This window comes from Amphiprion ocellaris, chromosome 18 (assembly GCF_022539595.1).
Source record: "Amphiprion ocellaris isolate individual 3 ecotype Okinawa chromosome 18, ASM2253959v1, whole genome shotgun sequence".
In the NCBI taxonomy this organism is placed as follows: domain Eukaryota; kingdom Metazoa; phylum Chordata; class Actinopteri; family Pomacentridae; genus Amphiprion; species Amphiprion ocellaris.
The window spans coordinates 28,409,002-28,430,730 of record NC_072783.1 but is presented as its reverse complement, the minus strand read 5'-3'; the positions used below and the strand labels follow the sequence as shown (position 1 = coordinate 28,430,730).

At 40.3% G+C, this 21,729-nt stretch overlaps 1 protein-coding gene and 1 long non-coding RNA gene across 4 annotated transcripts; both read left to right on the top strand.

Moving 5' to 3' along the window:
- Window positions 1–1,382: 1,382 nt before the first annotated feature.
- On the top strand, window positions 1,383–3,519 carry adrb1 (adrenoceptor beta 1). The gene has a single exon (XM_023268303.3). It carries the CDS (start codon window positions 2,048–2,050, stop codon window positions 3,236–3,238), a length of 1,191 nt encoding a protein of 396 aa, XP_023124071.2. The 5' UTR covers window positions 1,383–2,047; the 3' UTR covers window positions 3,239–3,519.
- A 4,616-nt stretch (window positions 3,520–8,135) lies between these two features.
- On the top strand, window positions 8,136–21,353 carry LOC129347438 (uncharacterized). 3 transcript variants are annotated; one of them, XR_008599553.1, is made up of 4 exons: window positions 11,971–14,080; window positions 14,708–14,866; window positions 15,828–16,124; window positions 18,102–18,284. It is a non-coding gene; the product is annotated as an uncharacterized LOC129347438 (long non-coding RNA). The 3 variants fall into 3 exon arrangements; XR_008599552.1 differs by lacking the exon at window positions 18,102–18,284 and adding an exon at window positions 20,767–21,353 and having other exon boundaries at window positions 11,975–14,080; XR_008599554.1 differs by lacking the exon at window positions 18,102–18,284 and having other exon boundaries at window positions 8,136–14,080; window positions 15,828–18,017.
- Window positions 21,354–21,729: the final 376 nt, after the last annotated feature.

Sequence of the window (21,729 nt, the reverse complement as noted above, 5' to 3'; positions counted from 1 at the left end):
GTACCCTACTAACACAGTTTTCAACTCCTCGTGATTGAAATTACAACCTCAAGCAGAGAACATGTGGTGGTGTCAGGAAAAACCTCCAAGGTGCCTCCTGGGCAACACGCTCAACCCAAAACCACTAAATTTGGATGTAGGTTAAGATTATTGTTAAAGTAGGGCAGTGGTTCCCAACATTTTTCATCTGATGCTTCTCCACGTGCATGTCAGACGGCCTCAGGAACACCTTTATCAACACCATGTAGGTATAATGTTCAAATATGTTCATCTAAACTGTTTTTAAACAAGATATTACTTAACTTTGGTGGGTCTTCGTTCTGTTGAATTATTACTATCAATAGGTTGGTTTGGTTGGAGCTATTTATTTGAATTGTATTCACCTTTCAGCTGTTTCCACAGTACATCCACACTGTTCAACACCTGTAAGTAGCTTTTTCACCCATTTATTCACTTTTTAAAAATTTATTATTAAGAAAATTATTTATCTGTTTTAATAATCGATTCCTTTCTCTTGGTGGTTTGTTTCTGCTGCTTATCCATTACTTTTACCTAACTGTGAGCTTTTCTGGTCAATTTTGTTCAGGTCCCCTCAATTCTTTAGATGTGTTGAGCTAATTTTTACACATACCTCTCTGCTAAGATGCAAAAGTGAACCCTGTGGGTGTTTGCACCACATCACTGCAGCAGGGAGCTACCGATTCCTAAAAGAAAAAACTTGCTAAAAAGCTATTGTTTCAGCTTCCGAAGTGCTAAAGGCTGAGTGACCCTGCTGCTGCTTCCAGCACGAAGGTGCTTTGAGTGCCGGAGGTATAAATCCACACAGTGATGTTGACACAAAGATGGGTTTTGTCATGTTGGGTCAAGTTGTGTCACAGCCTCAGGCGTCGGGTCATCGGGTTCATGAAGCAGCAACAGGACAGCAAAACGAGCACGACGTTATCCATCTTATTGTGTCGTCTGTCTGTCACAAGGCCGGTCCAAATGCTTTCACTTACTGATCATCAAGACGGTCTCTGTTTTTTAAAGGCTGCTTTTCAGTTGTAGACAGTAAACTCTTTGAAAATGTGTGGAATTTGCACACATACTGACAGCGTTTTGACTTTGCCAGATCAGATTCTGTGGCATCTTTCCATTCAATGTGTAATACGGTTTAATGTAACAAAGTTTCCTCAGCCCCAGTGCTGGCTTTGTGTAGCCCTTCTTTTCTTGTGTAAGTTTGATTTGTTTCAACTATAAGCTGTGTGTTTTTTATCAGCCAGTTTACACCTGATGTTCCTCTGCCTCAGTAGCTGCTTTGTTCAGTCGGTGTTTCAGTATCCTAATGACTCACAACTGACCCGGAATCCTTCTTCCTGCATAATGCACATAACAAATAGCTTGGCTGTGAGTCAAACACTGTTTTCTAGCTTTCTCGGCTTATAACTCGAGATAAGAAGTTTCATGTAATACAGCTGCTGTGAAGCAAAGTGCAGATCTGTGGTTGGGCCTGATCTCATGCCCGGGGAATGTATTCTTAGAGATAAAAATATAAAATGGAAAAACAAATCCTGTTTTGGATGGCAAGTGATGAAAACAGGGAAATCCCTGTAGTTCTTGATGTCCTGGTAGATTCTGGGCCTTCCATTTTTGACTCAACATGTTCCCAAAGACTGGGCAGATAAAAGAAACGAACAGTTTCAGGTAGGAGGCTGGAGAGCTGCTTTCCAAAACTGTCCTCCTCTCTCTTTTAATTAAAGTGTTTTTCAGCTTATTCATCAAAACATAAGGGGAAAATTAGACTTTTAAGTGTATTTTCTGAGCTTCAGGTGCCTCCTCAGTTGGGACCGTTTGCCTCTGTATGCTGCCTGATTGGTGGAGAAGGAGCAGTGATGTCACCGCCCGCTCTGCCGCCCCGGCCGGTGCAGCAGTCAGAGCAGGCTGACGGCTCGGCAGCAGCTTCAGATGGAGTTGGCGCGCAACGGGAGTAGAGCTGTGGACTGCATCGGCTGCTCTGCGCTGCCTTGATGAACTCGTCCTGGTTCCGCACACAGCGCAGCAGCCCGTCATGGGGGACGGTGGCGCGTCCTCGCCGGTGAACATCCAGAATGGCACGTGGAGCGAGGCGTCTGACGCGCCGGGCTCCGCAGCCGCGTCCGAGCAGTGGATGGCGGGCATGAGCCTGTTGATGGGTTTGATCGTCCTGTGCATCGTTTTCGGGAATATCCTGGTCATCGTGGCCATAGCCAAGACGCAGAGGCTGCAGACGCTCACCAACGTGTTCATCGTGTCGCTGGCGAGCGCGGACCTCATCATGGGGCTGTTGGTGGTGCCGTTCGGTGCCGCGCTCGAGGTGCGCGGCTCGTGGCTGTACGGCTCCTTTTTCTGCGAGTTCTGGATCTCCGTGGATGTGCTCTGCGTCACGGCCAGCATCGAGACCCTGTGCGTAATCGCCATAGACAGGTACGTGGCCATCACATCACCTTTCCGCTACCAAAGCTTGTTAACCAAAGCTCGGGCCAAGGCGATGGTGTGCGTAGTGTGGGCCATCTCTGCGCTGGTCTCCTTCCTGCCTATCCTCATGCACTGGTCCCGGGACAGCGTGGACACAGCCTGCTACGAGGATCCGGAATGTTGCGACTTTGTCACCAACAGAGCATATGCCATCTCGTCATCCGTCATTTCTTTTTACATTCCTCTCCTGGTTATGATATTCGTTTACGCGCGCGTGTACAGGGAGGCGAAAATGCAGCTGAGGAAGATCGACAAGTGCGAGGGCAGGTTCCACAACACTTTAACCGGACTGACTTCCAAGTGCAAGAAGAGGCCGTCCAAGATCCTTGCGCTCAGGGAGCAGAAGGCGCTCAAAACTCTGGGCATCATCATGGGGACGTTCACTCTGTGCTGGCTGCCCTTCTTCATCGTCAACGTGGTGCGGGTGTTTTGCGCAGAGGTGGTGGACAAGAATCTGTTCGTGTTCCTGAACTGGTTGGGGTACGTGAACTCGGCGTTCAATCCCATTATTTACTGCCGGAGCCCGGACTTCAGGAAAGCTTTCAAGAGGCTGCTGTGCTGCCCGAGGCAAGCCGACCGCAGGCTGCACATCAGCTCCTGCGACCTGTCGCGATGCTCCGGCGGGTTCGTGTCCCCTCTGGAGCCCGGCACGTTGGGGATGTGGACGGACTGCGCCGGTTTGGACAACAGTGACAGCAGTCTGGTGGGGACTGCGAAGGTGTCTCACTCTGAATCACAACTGTGATGGTAAAAAAAACAACAAAAAAAAAGCAAAAGACAAAAGTTTGGATAAAGAGGATTATGGCACAATGGGCACAAACCCGGACGTTTGCGCAAGAGCCATAGGACCTTATAGTGGGTGTTTTTTTACTGTTGTATTTTTTCTGCACCAGTGAACTCCAACACCAGGCGACATTATCAGAAATATATTTAAAAGCCATACTTTTAAAAACCGGCTTATGGAACAGTGCTTTTATGGTTTTTTTTGCGCACATCTCTCCAGGACTCCAATTTTCCAAACTGGCTGATATCTGTAATGTTCTGTCTTCTGTTATTCAAGAAGTCATGCATGAACATTTGTGCTGCTAGCTTCTACGAGCAGCAAGCTATTTATTTTTAACCGTCAACAACGTAGTCTCAGCTCCACAACAAAGCATTCTTGTTCGTCTATCTAACTCATAACACACTTAAGGCTATACTGCCAACTAGTGGTCACTTGATAGTACTGCTATCATTACATCTCCCTTCCAAAGTTTTAACAATACATATTTTATAACAATGTTTTAACTCATTCATTTTACTTTGTTTTACATCTTCATGTTTTTCCTTTTTTTTTTTTTTTTTTTTAACAAATAAACACTTTTACCAAAATGCATAACAAATAACAAGGTACCCTTTTTTCATAACAAACATTAAGCATTTTCAATAAGTCTGTCAGGTGGTTTTCTAGCTCTTGTCGACCTCCTAACAGGTTCAGTCATTCGAGAAGTTGCTTGAGGTTCTGTTGGGTGTGCAACTGGTGTATCTTTTTGTTCTTCAGGTTCTTCCTCAGCAGAATGTTTGTCAGTGTCCTCTTGAGTCTTTAACAGACTCCTCCTATTTCTCCTCACTGTCCGTCCATCCTCGGTTTCCACAATGTAAGACCTAGGTCCAACTTCACTGAGCACAGTTGCTTTTCTGCCCCAGCAGTCAGGTCCTTCGATCCTCACAGTGTCCTTTTCACAAAGAGGTTCAAGATATTTTGTAGCTCTGTCATAAGCCATTTTCTGTTTGAGTTTGAGCCTCTTCTTGTTGTCCATCCAGATGTTGTTATCATGTCCTTGTTGTACTTGTGGAAGTGTAGTGCGGAGTTTACGACACATGAGTAGCTCAGCAGGTGATGCTCCACACTCCAGAGGTGCAGCTCTGTAACTTAGCAAAGCAAGGTGAGGATCAGTCTTACCATCTTTGGCTTTCTTCAGCAGTCTCTTAACGATTTGTACTCCCTTTTCAGCCTGACCATTTGCTTGTGGGTACAAAGGGCTCGATGTGATGTGCTTGAATCCATATTGCCTTGCAAATTCCTTAAACTCTTCACAGGCATATTGTGGACCGTTGTCACTCACAACACTCTGTGGGATTCCGTGTCTTGCAAAGAATCCTTTCATGTGCACAATAACAGACTGTGCAGAGGTGCTGGAGAGTTGGGCAATCTCAGGATAGTTAGAGTAATAGTCTATAACAAGAAGATAGTCTTTGCCATGCAGATGAAATAAATCTGTGCCCACCTTTTGCCAGGGTGCTGAGGGAAGGTCGGCTACCAGCATTGGCTCTTTGACTTGTTTGTAGTGATGTTTCTGGCAGATTTGGCATTTTTGAATCATTTCCTCAATGTCCTTGTTAATGCCTGGCCAGTAGATGGCTTCTCGCGCTCTTCTCTTGCATTTCTCTACTCCCAGGTGTCCTTCATGAAGACGTTGAAGCATGTCTTTGTGCATAGTTTGTGGAATAACAATCCTGTCCTTTCTCAGCAGGATGCTATTAGACATACATAACTCTGCCCGCACAGGAAAAAACTGTGGGCAGACTCCTTTTGACCAGCCATTGCTTATACACTGTGTCACTTTGTTCAGTACAGGGTCCATTGCTGTCTCTTTGACAATCTTTTGCAGCATATTGTCTGTTGCTGGCAGTGAGGCTGTGATCATGTTGATGTGAGCCTCAGCCTCCTCTGTTGTGATGCACTTAGTCTCACTGACAGGTGCTGGTGCTCGGGAAAGTGTGTCAGCTAGCACTATGTATTTTCCCGGCGTGTATATCAGATCAAAATCATAGCGCTGCAATGTCATCATCATACGCTGGATTCTGGGCGACATGTCGTTGAGATTCTTTTTTCTAATTGAAATGAGTGGTTTATGATCAGTCTCTGCTATGAACGTGGGCAGTCCATAAACATAAGTGTGAAACTTACCACACCCAAACACTAGGCCCAGTGACTCCTTCTCAATCTGAGCATAGCGTTTCTCAGTCTCTGACATTGATCTAGATGCATAGGCTACAGGTTGCCATGTTTCTTTGTTCATTTGCAGCAATACGGCACCTAGCCCGTCTTTTGATGCATCAGTGGAAACTTTGGTCGGTTTTGTTGGATCAAAGTAGGTAAGGACTGGCTCAGCTGTCACAGTTCTCTTTAGTTCTTTCCACTCCTTCTCATGTCTTGTTGTCCACTCGAAAGCTATGTTGTGATGCAGCAACTCTCTCAGGCACTTTGTCTTTGAGGAGAGGTTGGGAATGAACTTGCCCAGAAAGTTTATCATTCCCATGGCTCGCAGAACTCCTTTTTTATCAATTGGAGCTGGCATGTCCAGTATGGCTTGCACTTTGGTTTCATCTGGGACTACTCCGTCTGCTGTGAGCTTGTCTCCCAGGAACGTCATTTCTGTAACTCCAAAAAGACATTTCTCTCTCTTTAGTTTGAGTCCGTACTTTTTCACTCTTCGTAACAGTTTCTCTAGTCTCTCATCATGTTGTTGTTTTGTGTTTCCCCAGACTATTAAGTCATCAATGTAAACACGTGTTCCTTCCAGACCTTCTATGATCGACTCCATGGCTCTGTGAAAGATCTCGGGCGCTGACTTGATGCCAAATGGGAGCCTCAGAAAACAGTAACGTCCAAATGGTGTGTTAAAGGTGGTGTACCTGCTGCTTTCTGGGTCCAATTTCAGCTGCCAAAATCCGTGCGAGGCATCTAGTTTGCTGAAGAACTTTGCGCCTGCCATGTCACTCAGGATCTCTTCACGCTTGGGAATTTGATAATGTTCTCTTTTTATGTTTTCATTTAGATCTTTAGGATCTAGGCAGACACGTAATTCAGGGGAATTTCTCTTTTTAACACATGTGATGGAATTAACCCAGTCTGTGGGCTCTACCACTCTCTCAATGACTCCCATCTGTGTCATTCTGTTTAGTTCCTTTTTTAATCCGGCTTTGAGAGGTGCTGGTACTCTTCTTGGGGCATGCACTACAGGTTTAGCATCATCCTTGAGCTGTATTTTGTAAGTGTAAGGCAGTGTACCATGTCCTTTAAAGACAGACGTGTATTTGTTTAATATACTTGTACTACCTTCACTTTGTGACAGTCTTTTGTTCAATTTGTCCATATTGACGTTGTCACTGTTGATTTGGTAGATTCTTTTCACCAGCCCAAGGTCCTCAGATGCCTTGTCTCCCAGGATTGACTCATGTCCACTTGGCACTATTGTGAACATTATGTTGTGTTGTTTTCCTTTTGCTGTCACAATCAGCCTGCAAACTCCCATAGTTTTTATTGGCTGGTTGTTGTACGCTTTTAATGACATAGCCTTGCCTGCGACTCTTTTTGGTTTCTCTGCAAGTGCTTTCACATCATTTTCATTGATTAGGTTTGCTTTGGCTCCGGTGTCAATTTTGAAGGTTATTATTGTCCCATTGACTATCAGAGGTGCAGTCCATTTATCTTCTTTTACTGCACATATAACATGTTCAGTGTCTCTTGTGTTTTGGGGCTGCTTGAAGTTGTCCTCTCCAGACACCATTTTGATGAAAAATGTCTCACTTAAATCATCACTATCATCTGTGTCTTCCTGCACTGTGTGTATGTTCTTTCTAGTGTGGCACATTTTCGCATAGTGATTTTGCTTTTTACACTTTGCACATGTTCTCCCAAATGCAGGGCACTGTTTCGGCTTGTGCATTTCGCCACACTTTTTGCAGCTAAACTGTGTTTGATCATTGTCTCTGCTTTTGTCTTTATGCTTAAACTTGAATCGTGACTTTCCTTTCATTGCCACTGTTTTCACAGACTCATTTTCTTCTTCACATGGCGTTGCTTTGAATGTAAGAGCGTGTTGCTTTGCTAGCTCATTAGCTTGGCACGTTTTTATTGCACTGTCCAATGTGAGGTCCGCATCTCTCAACAACTTTTCTCTAAGTTTCTTTTCATTCGTCCCAAATACAATCTGATCCCTTATCATTGAGTTTTTGAGATCACCAAAGTTACAGGACTGAGCTTTTATTTTGAGATCGGTGAGAAAATTATCAAACGACTCACCAGGCTGTTGGAGCCTCGACCGAAACACGTATCGTTCATAAGTTTCATTTTTCTTGGCAAGACAGTGTTCATCAAATTTCTGTAGGACCTTTTCAAACTTGTCTTTGTCCTCGGGTGCTTCATATACAAACGTGTTGAAAACTTCAATAGCCTCCGCTCCGGCGATGGTTAGCAAAAGGGCTATTTTTCTTGCTTCCGCCCTACTATCCACTCCTATGGCGGCAAGGTAGAGCAGGAACTGTTGCTTGAAAGTCCGCCAGTTAGCATCCACATTACCCGTCATTTTCAGCGGAGTTGGTGGCTTTACGGCGTCCATCTTGCTTCAGTTTCTTTTTCTTTCTCGACCCGCGACCTGGTACCATGTAATGTTCTGTCTTCTGTTATTCAAGAAGTCATGCATGAACATTTGTGCTGCTAGCTTCTACGAGCAGCAAGCTATTTATTTTTAACCGTCAACAACGTAGTCTCAGCTCCACAACAAAGCATTCTTGTTCGTCTATCTAACTCATAACACACTTAAGGCTATACTGCCAACTAGTGGTCACTTGATAGTACTGCTATCATTACAATATCGACCATTAGACTTTGGTGGACAGCAGCAAAACGTCGGTAATAAATCACGCTGAGGAACAGGATTCAGTGGATTTTACGCATCTAAAGAGCGCATCCCAACTCTTGTGCTTTATCCCTTTTATCTTTTCATTTCTAACTTTCTTGGATAAGCAGTCTATGTGAATGAGAATAATGGGGAAATCGGTATCCCATAAGTTAAAAAGGTAAAAATGAAGCATTTGTCGGAGTGACTGTACTGTAGTTATATAGCTCACCATGATTTTTTTTTACCTCACAGCCATCGGCAAGTGCAATTTGTAAAACAGGTATTTGTTTATATTAAACATTAATGTAAAATAGCCGTAGAGCCTATTTATTCCGCGCTGTCTTTTTACTACTAAGCGAGCAGCCCCTTTGTACATAGTATGTGGTGATTAGTACCGAAGTGAGGAATTTGAGCCTCTCTCTCTGTCTCTGGCTTTACATGCTATTGTGAGGTGGTGTGTTGACGTCTGTGACAATAAAAGGAAGTTTCACTGTTAACTATTGATTTATTATTTGCATTATTTTATTTTAGAAAGAGTTTTCTTTCATATTCTGTACTCCATTCCATTTTTTGCACAAGTAATTTACCAAGAGGGACATAAAACCTTTTGGTGATGCTAAAAAGTAAGATTTTTTTCCTAACACTGGATTTGCATGTCAGGTAAATGAATAAGGTGCCAAAGTGTTTTTATTTTTAACCTGCTTCATTATGGGGTATATTCATGCAGGACATTAGTGTTTTTAAGCAACATGCATTGAGGCTGGAGTATTTCACATCAGATGAAAAACACAGGTGCCATTGTGCTCAATGGACACTCTTCTATTCAGATTTTCCCAGCAAGCCATGACAGTGTGGCAGGAAGCCAACATGCACAACAACACGACTCTGAAACTGAAGCGTCTGAATCAAATTCAACCATTATTTGACACCTGCAACCCTAACCCGTGCTTCACCTGCTCTAGCATGGTTTTTGTTGGGGTATAGACCTGTTTAATTAATCAGTTTGTTCAAAGAATCTGAATTCAAATGTGATGATATTCAATTTAAATTGCACTATTACATGCATGTCTTTGTTGGCAGACCTTTCAACTCCATTTGGCCCCATCTGTTTTGTAGGTCTTGATGTAATTTATAAGCTGCACAGAAATACAAGTTGCAGCTCGCTGTGGTTTTCACATTACAAGTCACTGTGCTGATTTAAAATTCTAGAAATGCATAATGTGACTCATACGAGACAGATTGTCTGAGTAATGGTCAAAATCAAAGCAGCAGAGATCCTCAATGTTTAGACTTTCTTGCAAATCTCCCCTTTTGAGCCTAATTTCAAAAACTAGCTGAAATAACCCTGATGACATCACGGTGGCGTCATCAGAGTTACTTCCTTGGACTTTGGAAATCTACTCCTAAAGACAGAAAAAAGAACTTTTGGTATAAAATTAGCTGAGTGCATCTTCAAGAAGGGAAAGGTTTTTTTTCAGGTACAAATATGCTAAAATAGCGTAATATATATATAATATAATAATATTAATGTGTTTTCATGTTTAGCATTTTTTTAAAGGTCACCTATGCTCACTGATTTAACCCCTAAAAACTCACCTTTGTGTCAAAGTTAGATATCTAGAAGTTATTTTCAACAAAAATAATCATTTACTGGTTTAAAATGGCTTGGATCTTTGAAGTCCTTGGATCTTTCTCCACTCAACCTTTCTCACTCACTGCAGCTGGAACACACCTGCTCGCCTACAATACTCTGTAAAACTACTCTATAGTATACATAGGTTTGTTAAGTTACTGAATGTCTAAATAGGTGTGTTTTTGAGACTGATTTGTATACTGTGGGGTCAAGAAAAAGCTTATTTTGCTCACAATATGTCTTCCAATATATAAAAGGACACCATGTTAACCAAGTAAAAAGAACAAACTTGATTTCCACTATTTATCTTAGTGCTGCCTTTGATCTGCAATCAAGCTAAGCCCAAATGTTCTTAAGCTCTCACCTGCAAACAGTTGCACTCAGAAGGTTAATTTCCTCTTGAGTATGCCGTTTGATGGTTGCATTTTCCTCAAGCCGTACTCAGAGAGCCTATGGAGAACGTTTCAGTAAACATCATGACAGCTGGTGTTATGAAGTGGCTCTTACAGCGGAGATTTGCGCCTCTTTCTGGGGAATATTAATTAGCCCTTAAGCTGGACGTCTTTAAAATGCATTAGCATGATGTGTTTTGCTAATGAAGCTCTCCCAAAAGGGCCGAGGCAGTACATTTCAATTAGAGCAGAAAAACTGAATGGACCTGAGCTCAGCTGTTTTGTCTAATGAACATTGTTTAGATATGATTGGCCGAGCTAATGGGTGTGAATGAAACTCAGTTTTTGGAGGAAAAAAAAAAAAAACTAAACAAAAATCACACCGTCAGTGGAACCAGTACCATTGATGGCCTCCTGGCAAAGCCTCACTTCATTATTAAGCATTGTTTGTTTTGGCAGGAAGTTTGCGTTTTGGGCAGATTAGCTGTGAGCTCACAGATGGAGAGACTAATCAGTGGCTTGAAGAATAATTGCTTCAAATTGTCTGTGTATCAGTCGATATTTTGGCTGCTCCACAGTCAGAGCACATGAATTATCAACATGGCCTTTGCCTTAACAGAGGTTACTGGTGGTCTGCATTGAGTTTAGATTCAAAAATATGTCTGGTTCTTGATTTATTTATTTATTTTAACCAACAATGTATTATTGGTAATGCACCTCCAGAGCATTTTACAATCCAGTCAAGGAAATTAGACCAAGATAGATGTTAAATACTGAATCACATTCCTATTCTTTATTGAATGTGATTTATATAGCTTATACACAATATATGGAGAAGGAGGACATTGTCTTTTGCAAAGGAGTGAATCATTGTTCATCGTTTTTGAAATGCAGTTATCCGGTTTCTTGCTGAGACTGAGCTGAGTCTACCTTTTCATTGTTTTGCAAATTATATGCAAATCTGTCTGCTTGTAAAAAGAAAAAGAAAAGACTCAGTGCAGCTCATACTGGACTGTTTCAAATGTGTCCAAACGTGAATGGATTTCAACTTTCTCAGCATTAAAGAAAGTAAGACTGTTGTGTTTGGTCTGAAGGACTTGTTGGATGATCTGGAGTCACTTTTGGCTCTTTGGCTTCATAAAATGGATCTTTTGTGACAACATTTTCCTCCACATTTTATAGACAGATCAGCTCAGTTGTCGAAAGAAGCGTTTTTCAAGACTTTTAGCCAAGATGAAGGCCTATATTTGACTTTATTACTGTGTGTATAGACTCTTGTAAGTCTTTGTATGTGGATGTAGATCAGTCGTTTCTTCATCGTCTGCAGCTGATACAAAATGTGGCTGCTCATCTTCTAACAAGGAATAGAAAGCGTGATCACATCACACCAGCATTGGCCTCCCTCCACTGACTTCCTGTCTGTTTCAGGATTGACTTTAATTTAATTAATTTAATTGTGTGGTTTTTATGGTTTCAAATGGGTTGAAGCCTCCTTATTGAGCAGAACTCTTACATCACCATAACCCAGTTAGAGCACTGAGGTCGACCAACCAGATGCTCCAAGATGCTCTGAGATCCAGCCTCAAAAATAGAGGCTCAAATGTGAGAAACTTAAAGACCCACCTCTTCTCGTTGACTCAGTTATTAAGGTTTAAGGAGAATTTCATACTTAATCTTTAAAAAAACATTTTTTATTGTATTTCCATGCAAATTTGTTTTGCTGCTTTCATTGTACAAAACTTTTGGTTCAACTCTTGTTTTCAAATGTGTTTCGTGAATAAATTTGACTTTGAGAAGCTCAAAACTGAACAGCGAACATGTGGCTACAGTCAAGAGATGGTTTGGTCCAACTGGAACAAAATCTGCCTACCAGCACCTTTAAATTTCGCTCACTATCTTCATTTGAAAAGCCTAAAATGCAAAGTTTTGATTTTATGGAGGAGGTACTGAGCTTGACCAGGGCATGATTGGGTAGATATCCCAAAATTATGCTCAAGTTCATATTTATTTATGGCCTAAAGAACCTGGAGAAATTTTAGGAAACCAGCTGCAACTCATGAAGTAATCAGTCCCGCTATTAAATTCCCACATTCCCAGACGTTAATGCGCCCATAAAATAATAAAAAAAGTCAGGTTTCATAGCTGAATGAAGTTCGACATCTTCCATGACCTCCGGTGACAGGACTCACACTGTGCTGAAGCTTTAAGCGAGTGTCTGGATTCCTTCTGATCCTCTCCGGCGACAGGTGTAAAGTTTCATCCAGTTATTACATTTACTTCACCTCCTCTCATCCAGATCATGAATATTATCTCTGCCAACCACCTACTGCCATCTGCACTTGATTAACAACCAACACAAACATCATCAAAGATAATTAAAAACATTCTGATTGTAAGGCTCCTTTGTGAATCTTAATGATAATCTCCTTCTCCCTAAGTGCTACTGTCATATTGGTGCTAAGAGACATTTGCTTTGTGATATTTGGTCAGTGGTCAAGCGTTTAAATAATTGATTCTGCAGAAAACGAGATTATGAAACACAATACTGTATTGTGTATTGTCATTTTCTGCAGGGATTGTAACTGCAGGGGAGGCTGGTACGAGTACGAGAGCAAAAAAACGAAAAAAGAAATGACTGAAGGCAAGAAATGCCAGCACCTGGAGATAATTATAGCTGATTGCTAATTATTAGAACCTTATCAAACCCCAACAGAGGTGCTAAATTGTTGCTATGGGAACATAAAAGTCGACCTTTTGCACCCCTTATCTACTTTAAAATCATTTGTTTCACCACATCGAATGCAATTGTTTTGTTAGTCTCTCAAGCTCAAAAATTTGAACCACATGATAGATTCTGTGGACATACTTAAATAAATGTAGCTAATAGAGAAACAAAATATTATTTATGAATGTGAGAGAAGGCAGAATGACAAGTATGACCTCATGGAGACCCTGCAGCTGGCACACCTCTCTCTGATGCAGAAACACTGATAAAGCTCGACTTCCATTGGCTGAAGAATGCCTTGTAACCCTGTAAGATCTAATTCCCCTGTGATTTTTCCACTCTAAGTCACGCTGTGAGTGTCGAGGTGCAGCGCCAGAAGCAGGTGCTACACTTCATGTGTCCATCTGTTTGGATTCTCGTGTGAACTTGGCGCTTTGTGGTCTCCATCTGTTGGGCTTTGGCTCGCTCTGACTGTGGCTCATGTAAAGATTGATCGGATGCGGTCAGTCATGTTTAACATTAATGTTCAGTTTTTGCAATGACAACTTGACTCATTTGTGAGAACATGAACAAAGAGACTAAATATAGCATGAGCACATATCCGCTTTTAGAAACATTTGCAGCAGGACTATAAAACATGACTGAGGTACCCTTTTCCTGTTTATATCAAACATATACATCAGCACTGTTCCCTCTAAGCTGCGCGCGTGCGCGATTGCGCACTGCTGACACGGTCTCCGCGCACAGAAAATCTGCGCTGCGCACAAAAAAAAAATCCAACCTAAATTGTAAATAAAATAAACACGTAACAATTCATTCTGTGCTATTTTTCAATGTGAGTTAGTGAGTGACCGGTGACTGGCTGCTGCAGCCAATGATGCGATTCACTTACCATAGACTGTATATAATGGTATTTACGCAGCTAATCAACGTCAGGCATCCTTATGTACAGCCATCGTTGTTCTCATAGATATGAATGAGTAGATAGGACACGCCCCTTTGAGCTGCGGCTACAGCGAGGCTAAGCTAGTGGGGGCAAAGTTTCAGTGCATTCCGTTGATGTAGACGGCGTGAAAACGGAAACAACAAGTATGCCGGCTCACTGTGCTGCATACAATTACACACTACGTTGTACGATTGAGACAAGGAAACTTGGAATGACTTTTCATAGGTAAGAATAGTTTTTGGCTCTTTTTTCATTATGAAATCTTGTTGAGAGCTTCCAGTCTATGAGAGCTAACTAGTTAGCCACTAGCAAAACGCTAAGGCGAGCTAGCAGCTTGACAACCAAATACCAGACGATTAATAGTAGCTGTAGTATAGTTGTACAAGCAGTAGTAGTAATACTAAAAGTACAAGCAGCAGCAGTATAAACAGCTGTTAGAGTCGTAGAAGTAGTATCAGCATTTGTAATAGTATTACAAGTTGTAGTAGCAGTGCCAGTATCAGCAGCAGTAGTTAGTGTACTACCACTACTACTAGTAGTAGTCACATTGCTATTACTACCACCAATACTACCAATAGTAGTTATAAAGCCTAACTCATGTATATCCAGATTAACGTCTATGTTCTTCCTCCAAACCCATTTTATGATTGGGATTACAGGCAGTTCTTTAGGACTGCTCTCAAATAATTGAAATGTTACTAAACAAGGTTATACTTATCAAATTAAATAGCTCTGGTCTCCAGTATATTGGCGAATTCGGTTCTTTGTACTTAATTTATTAGCATGATTTCTTTTTAATATGTTGTGTACAGACTTAATTACTTCTCTGTCTACTTTTCTTACTCCATGTAGGTTTCCCAGAGACTATGGGTTGAGGAGGAATTGGAAGTTTGTCGGCTTAGACCTGGTGTCATTCCATCAGTGTTAAACTTCCCAGCTCATCTTGGAAGAGTACGTACCAGAAAGACCACGACCAAGCAGCCTTGAGATCTTAGGCAGCGTCTCCCTGAGGTGGGTGTCAACAGTGTTCACAGTCAGGTCTATGGTAATCCCTTCAAAAAACAAAACAGAAAAAAATCTACATTGTAAATCAACATGTAACCAAAGCACTCTGTGTATAACGCCATAGTATAGGATGTAGTTCAGAAAATGTCAAAGTATAGTAAGCTTTACTCAAGAATAACATAGTATGGCCTGTAGTTCATAGTACAGCATGTTGGCAAGAAAAAAACAAACAAAACATAGATTATTATGTGGTTCAAAAAGTGAAAAATGATAGGATGTTGCCTAAAATTGTCATGTATGATATGTGGTTCAAAAAATGTCATAGTGCAGTATATTGTCAAAATGGTATGTAATTCAAGAAAACATCAGAGTATAATATGTCATCTAAAAAATGCCATAGAATAATAATTTCATTGCACAAGTAAAAGTATAGTAACTTTTAAACTGTTCGAATTCTTATATGTTGCTTAAAAAACAAAAAAAAACTAAAACAAAAAAAAGTCACAGTAATATGTCAATTAAAAAAGCCTATAGTATAGCGTGTCGCCCAACAAACATCATAGTTTAGCATGTTGCTCTAAAATCGTCATAGTGTAGCCTTTAGTCCACAAAACGTTGTTATGTCCTGGCTGTCTGAAGTAGGTGAGGAGCAACACAAAAACAGTCCAAACGCTGGTTTCCAGAGGGTTAGACGTTTATTTATTTGAAAGAGTAAGTTTACAACAACACAACATGTGAGGGGGTTAAAAGCAAATGGGTGTTAGTAAAATAAAAATAAATAAACAGAACTAAAAGTGAACTTCCTGTTGACATTGATGGGCATTCCAACCAGGAACAAAGTAAAAGATCATCAATACGAAAAAAAACTCTTCCTGTTCACCTCTTAAAAGACAAAAACACACCGCAGTAGCACCTTAAACTAAAACTACCAATGGGTTCCCTGTTTTCCTTTGTGAACAATTCAAAGGTCCCTCTCTATCTCCCCACACATCCACCAACCACTGGAACACATCTCCAAAGTTCTGCCGGGCCAGCTCAGCTTCCCCTCAGAAGAAGTGCTGCCACCTGCCAGATGAAGGAGCCTTTTGAGAGGCAGCTGGCATCGTGATTGGACTGTACTTTGGTCTGTTCCAATCCAGCTTCAGCTCCAGAGACGGCAGGCGGGACGAGTCAACGGAGGCCGGGTGGACGAAGGCATGCAGCTGAGTACAATCCAGAAAACAACAGAGGAGGAGTGCAGGGCCAGAACAAACAGAGTAGCATGGTATGTCTCTTAGAAAACATCATAGTATAGCCTTTGGTATGAAAAAACGCCATCAAATACATCGTATATTGTACAAATAACAAGTCAAAGCAAAGAGACATACATTGTAGAATTGTAGTAATTGTGGACTGACTGATTTACTGATTATCAGTATTTTATTTTTTACTGATCTACGGTAATAAATACATTTAAAAATGGCGCTACTTTGGCTCTGAACCTTTATCTACCTGGTCGCTCTGTCTTCTGGAGTGATTTGATTGGTTATATGTCACGAATAAAACTCCTTTAACTTAACATCTGTAAACAAAACAAAAACATATCAACAAAGTCTTCTGTTAGAGTTTGTGTTCTTCTAAGTTTAACTCCAAGATTTTAAATACTTTCATTTACTGCAAATGAATATCTACTCCAAATGTCTCACTAATAATCATTATCAGCCTTAAAAACCCACAAAACACCCCTCTATACTCGACCACACTTAGTACAGTCCAGTTCCCCCTTCTATAAATCTTCTTGGAATCTTCCACTTCCTGTTTGTCAAAGTGGCCTTCTACCTGGACAGGTTTTGTTGGAGCTCATGCAACAAACATTTTGGGTAACTGCACTTTAATATGGATGGATGACACTGAATTAGAGTCTGTTTTAATGAGACTGAGTTAAGATGTGTAGCTCTGTCATTAAATAGGAAATTATTTCTCAGAATTCACAGAGAAAAGTCTGAAATGTTTGCTAGATTACTATCCCACATGTTCTTTGGCTCAGCTAAAGCTAACTCTCGCCAACTTCTGGATCTCTTGAGTTGCTTGTTAAAATATCTTGCTAGAGGTGCTGAAGCTCAGAAAGTCTGAGATGTTTGTTCAAAATTAGCTCATTCTCAAGTCTTATCTGAACTGTCCTCTTTTGTTTGAACTTTCTCTAAACTTAGGAGTTAATGACAGAGCAGCACATCCAGACTCAGTCTCATTTATGTAGAGATTAAACTTCAGTGTCATTCATTGATGTTAAAGTGCAGTTTTTCAAATGTTTGTTGCACATGCTCCCGACCAAAGCAGTCCAGGTGGAAGACGATGTGAAGAGAAAGCTCCAGAGGATGAATATCACACATTTACATTGTAAATAAATGTCCTTTAATTAGACATTGTTATGCAAAAGTTGGATTTCCCTTTAATGATGTTCAAATCTTTGAGTGTTGTTGATGGTGGTTTCTAAATGTTTTCTGACACTCGGCCCCAAAGATTAAAACCTTTTACGGCTCACAAGCTGCAACAATTCACACATTGTCAACTATCTTTCTGACTAAACTGAGATAAAAAGTGAAAAACTGCCTGATTCCTGCATCATGAACGTAAATCTTTTTGGTTTTTATGACAGTAAACTGAATATATTTGGGTTTGACATTTTATAAACCAAAACAAGAAATGAATTATTGGAGTAAACAATCAACAGATTAGTGGACAAAGAAAATGTGTTTTCCAACATGTATGGCTGAATTACTCCAACATTACAAGATACATACAATTTTAATTCAGTTTTATTTATATTTTGCCAATTACAGGTCAAATTGTCTCAAGACGCTTTATTTTTATAGTAAGAAATTTAAACCTCTTGACTAATCCAATTTATAATTTGGTTTTTAAGAGAGTAATGGACAATCAAAATAACTTTCTCCACTAAAACTCCTAAACATGAGGTCAAATAGAAGGAACAGTTTTAAATACTGCAGTCCCACGACGACAAGAATAAAGTTTCTCAACAAAAACTAAATCTGCTGATGGATTCCATTAAAGTCCTAATAAATGATAATAAAGTGTGATACTAAAGGTTTGTGGTGCTAAAAATGTCAAAGTAAAGATATCGAGTTGAACATCTGGATGGAGGTTGATAAAAGTTGACCTCCCTTCATTATTCTGTGGAGCGACTCCATGGATTTTATGGATGGTGGTTAAAGACCTGCTCTTCTAGTGGTCTTCCTTCTAGTCGCTGTAAAAAGTCAGTCCATCCTGGCCGACTTCAACACCTCTTCATGACAACTTGTTCTGCCTCCGACCTGGTGGAAACTCCAGAAACTCGGGAAAACCTGTGGAGACTCGAAGAACTCGTGGAGACTCGAAAAACTCGTCGGGCGGGGGAAGGTGTGGTGGGCCGTGGGGGGAGTCAGGGCGGAGAGTAGGCGGGGAGGTGGGTGGTGGCCTCCCCGCCTACTCCTCCACCCACCTCCCCGCCTACTCTCCGCCCTGACTCCACCCAGACTCCGCCTTGGCTCCGCCCATGTGGTCACACAGAAACTACGATGCCAAAGGGACGACGAATGTATTTCTTTTTATCTGATCTGTAGCTCAGTGAGTTAAGGATTTGCCTGTGGAGCTGCAGGTCGCTGGTTCAAGACCAGACACTTCTTAAGTTTTCTCAAAATTCTGACAAAGACAAAGAAAGAAAAAGGCCAGTGGTGGGTCTTGAACCTGCGACCCTCCAGTCCGCAGACTCTCTTCTTATCCCCCTGAGCTATTCGCTCAGATACTAATTCTTCTTTTTTTTGCGCATTTATCATCTATTTTTTGTCGTTTTCGAGTTTTTTTTTAACTCGAGTCTCGACTCGACCGTTTTTCTCAGGAGGTGGGACTTCAGCCTTTGTGCTGGAGGGTGGAACCCTCAGTTCCAAGGCTTTCCAAAGCCTCCACACCTCTCGAGTCCTCAGGACCTGAGCTTTCACACAGTCTGAGGGCTGAAATTTTCTAAGTCCCACAGTAGTTCTCTGTTAGTTTGAACCTTCAGACAGTCTGAGGGCTGAAGTTTTAAAGGTTTCTCAGTACTTCTCTGTTAGTTTGAACCTTTCGACAGCCTGAGGACTGAAATCTTAGAAGTTCTTGACTAGTTCTCTGTTAGTTTGAACCTTTCGACAGTCTGAGGACTGAAATCTTAAAGGTTTCTCAGTACTTCTCTGTTAGTTTGAACCTTTCGACAGTCTGAGGACTGAAATTTTAAAAGTTTCTCAGTACTTCTGTTAGTTTGAACTTTCTGGTTAACAGAAGCCTTAAAACTTGTGACCATGAGTCTTGATTTCACATTTAGATCATCCATCTGAGTTCTTCTCAGACCTTCACCTGTGGGTTTTTTAGAAATCCTCAACAAACTTTGATTTTCTTCACTGAACAGTAAAGTTTGTGGAGATCAGAAGGTAACATTAGTTTGATCAATGCCTTCAACTACTAGTAGACTTTATCTGGAAAGCAGTTTTCTGAAATGAGTTCTTAGTAAATCTGTCCACAATCAAACCAAGAACATAGAAAGAGGAAATGTTTGAAGAAACAACTTGATGTTTTCATTTCAGACTAGAAAACGCTTGAAGACCTTTATCTTTTCTTGCTCTTTTTGATCGTTTTATTGTCTCTTCTGTTGAATTTGATCTTCTAAAGTCTAACTGGTGTCTTTTTAAATGTTTTGTCTTTAGTTTGATTCTTCTTAAACGTTTAGTTTTGCTCTTTTCTCACCTTTTATTCTTTTCTAATGTCTGATTTGATTTCCAAATGTTTTGTCTTTTTAATGTTTAACTGTTTTTTCAAATGTTTTATCGGCTTGTTTGAGTTTCTTTTTCTTTCCCAATATTTAATGTTTCGATTAAATCTTTAAGGTTTTTCTTTTTAAATGTTTTAACACCTTTTAATGTTTAATTTTCTTTTTAAATGCTTCATTGTATTTTCTGTGTAATGCCTATTTGAAGTGTTATTGTCTTTAAGATGTAATTTTCTAATTAAACATTTAATTTTTTTAATTAAATGTTTTGTCTTTTTAAAGGTTTAATAATCTAATTAAATGTTTTGCATTTTTTAATAGAGTTAAACATTAAATACAATTAAATTATATTAAACAGACAAAATATTGAATTAGATAATTCACCAAGATACAATACATGTCATTATGAAATAATTTTTTTTTAAATACAAATATTAAAAATTACAGATAAAATATTTTCCATAATTAAACATTTAGAAAATACAATTAAACAAGAACATCAAACATTTTTTAAAAAATGCAAAACATTTAATTAGATTATTAAACCTTTAAAAAGACAAAACATTTAATTAAAAATTAAACATTTAATTAGAAACTTACATCTTAAATTTCTTAAATCTTTTTAATAATAAAACTTCTTAAAAGTTTTATTGTATTACCTTTTTTTCCTTTGATTTAATTGCTTTTTGTTATGTTGTTTATTTCTTTAATTTTCTTTTTCTGTCAAGATTTTAACCGCAACCTTGAAAATGAAATAAACCCTTATATCACAATGAAAATACTTCTGTTGTCACAATCATGAGTTAGTCAATTATTCAGTTTATCAATTCAACTTTATTTGTTTAGCACCTTTTACACAGATGACAAAACTAAACAAGCAAAGAGAAAAAACTATGCTAAAACTATGATTAAAACTCAAAAACATTAAAAAAAAAAAAAAGATTTAACATGGTAATAAAATCTGTTGTGTCCAGGGGATGGAGGGAGTTTATCGAAGTCTTCTTGGGCTCACATGGGAAATCATTTAAAATATAAACTTGATATTCAGTCTAAGGAAACTGCAGAGCGACAGAAGAACCAACAATATCTCCTGTTTTCTCCTTTAATGAGTCGACTCTTCTTGTGCTTTCAGACCAAAGAACTACAGACTCTTCACAACCTGCTCAAACTCTTGGTACAGGACCTCACCACACGGGTCAAGAAGGTTTCCATCTCATTTCTACTCTGAAGCTCACCTTCTCCTGCTCAAACTGCTGACAAATGTTTCTGCTGCTCTAAAGTCTGCTCTCCAGAACTTCCTAAAAACTCTCAAAGTCTCTTCTGCTGCAGGTTGCTTTGTAGAACTGTTCCAGAAAACCTCACTAAACCACATGGAGGAGCCTCAAGATAGTCGTCCAAATGAAACCGTACAAAAACCAAACTAACACAACCCAAATGCTAAAGTCTCCTGCAGCCTACCAGAGAACCTCTGAGAACAGAGAATCAGGACAGGAACTCTTACCTTCTGGACAACCAACGTGGGTTCACAAACAAGAATACAGAATGTGTCTGAGCAAAAACCTCTAAAGACTCACTACAGCCAAGATAAAGACACAACGCAGCTGCACCAAATCCACTAATCACTGCACACATTAGCACCATGTGCTAACTGTGGCTAAAGAACCACATTTACCAAGACAACTTATCCGGTACAAAGCCCTGAAACACACCAAGAAACACATTAAAGATGATCTTACTGCTGGAAGCTGCAAGCCAACGCCTAAAGAACAAACTAAAGCAACGAAGCCAAACCCGATTCAGTGGTGAAGAGAAACAGAGGAAATGTTTGTCTGCAGCTAAATAAAGCAGGAAGACACTGAGCTGCTCAGGTGTTCCTGATAGCACCAAGCAGCCACCTGGACAGCCAATAGGAACACAGCTTACTGGAAGTCCAGAGGGCTGGGTTAGTGAAGTAAATTTAGTTGAAAGTTGAAGCAGAAACTTAACAAAGAAAGTTGAAAACCACCTTCTGATACCTGAAATCTCTGAGTTTTCACACAAAGAACACCTGAACATGTCAAACTGGTTCCATAGTAGAACCGTCATTGTAAAAACG

Bases quoted from the DNA above. Each gene is read 5' to 3' on its own strand.
- adrb1 (XM_023268303.3), top strand. From the start codon at position 2,048: ATGGGGGACGGTGGCGCGTCCTCGCCGGTGAACATCCAGAATGGCACG.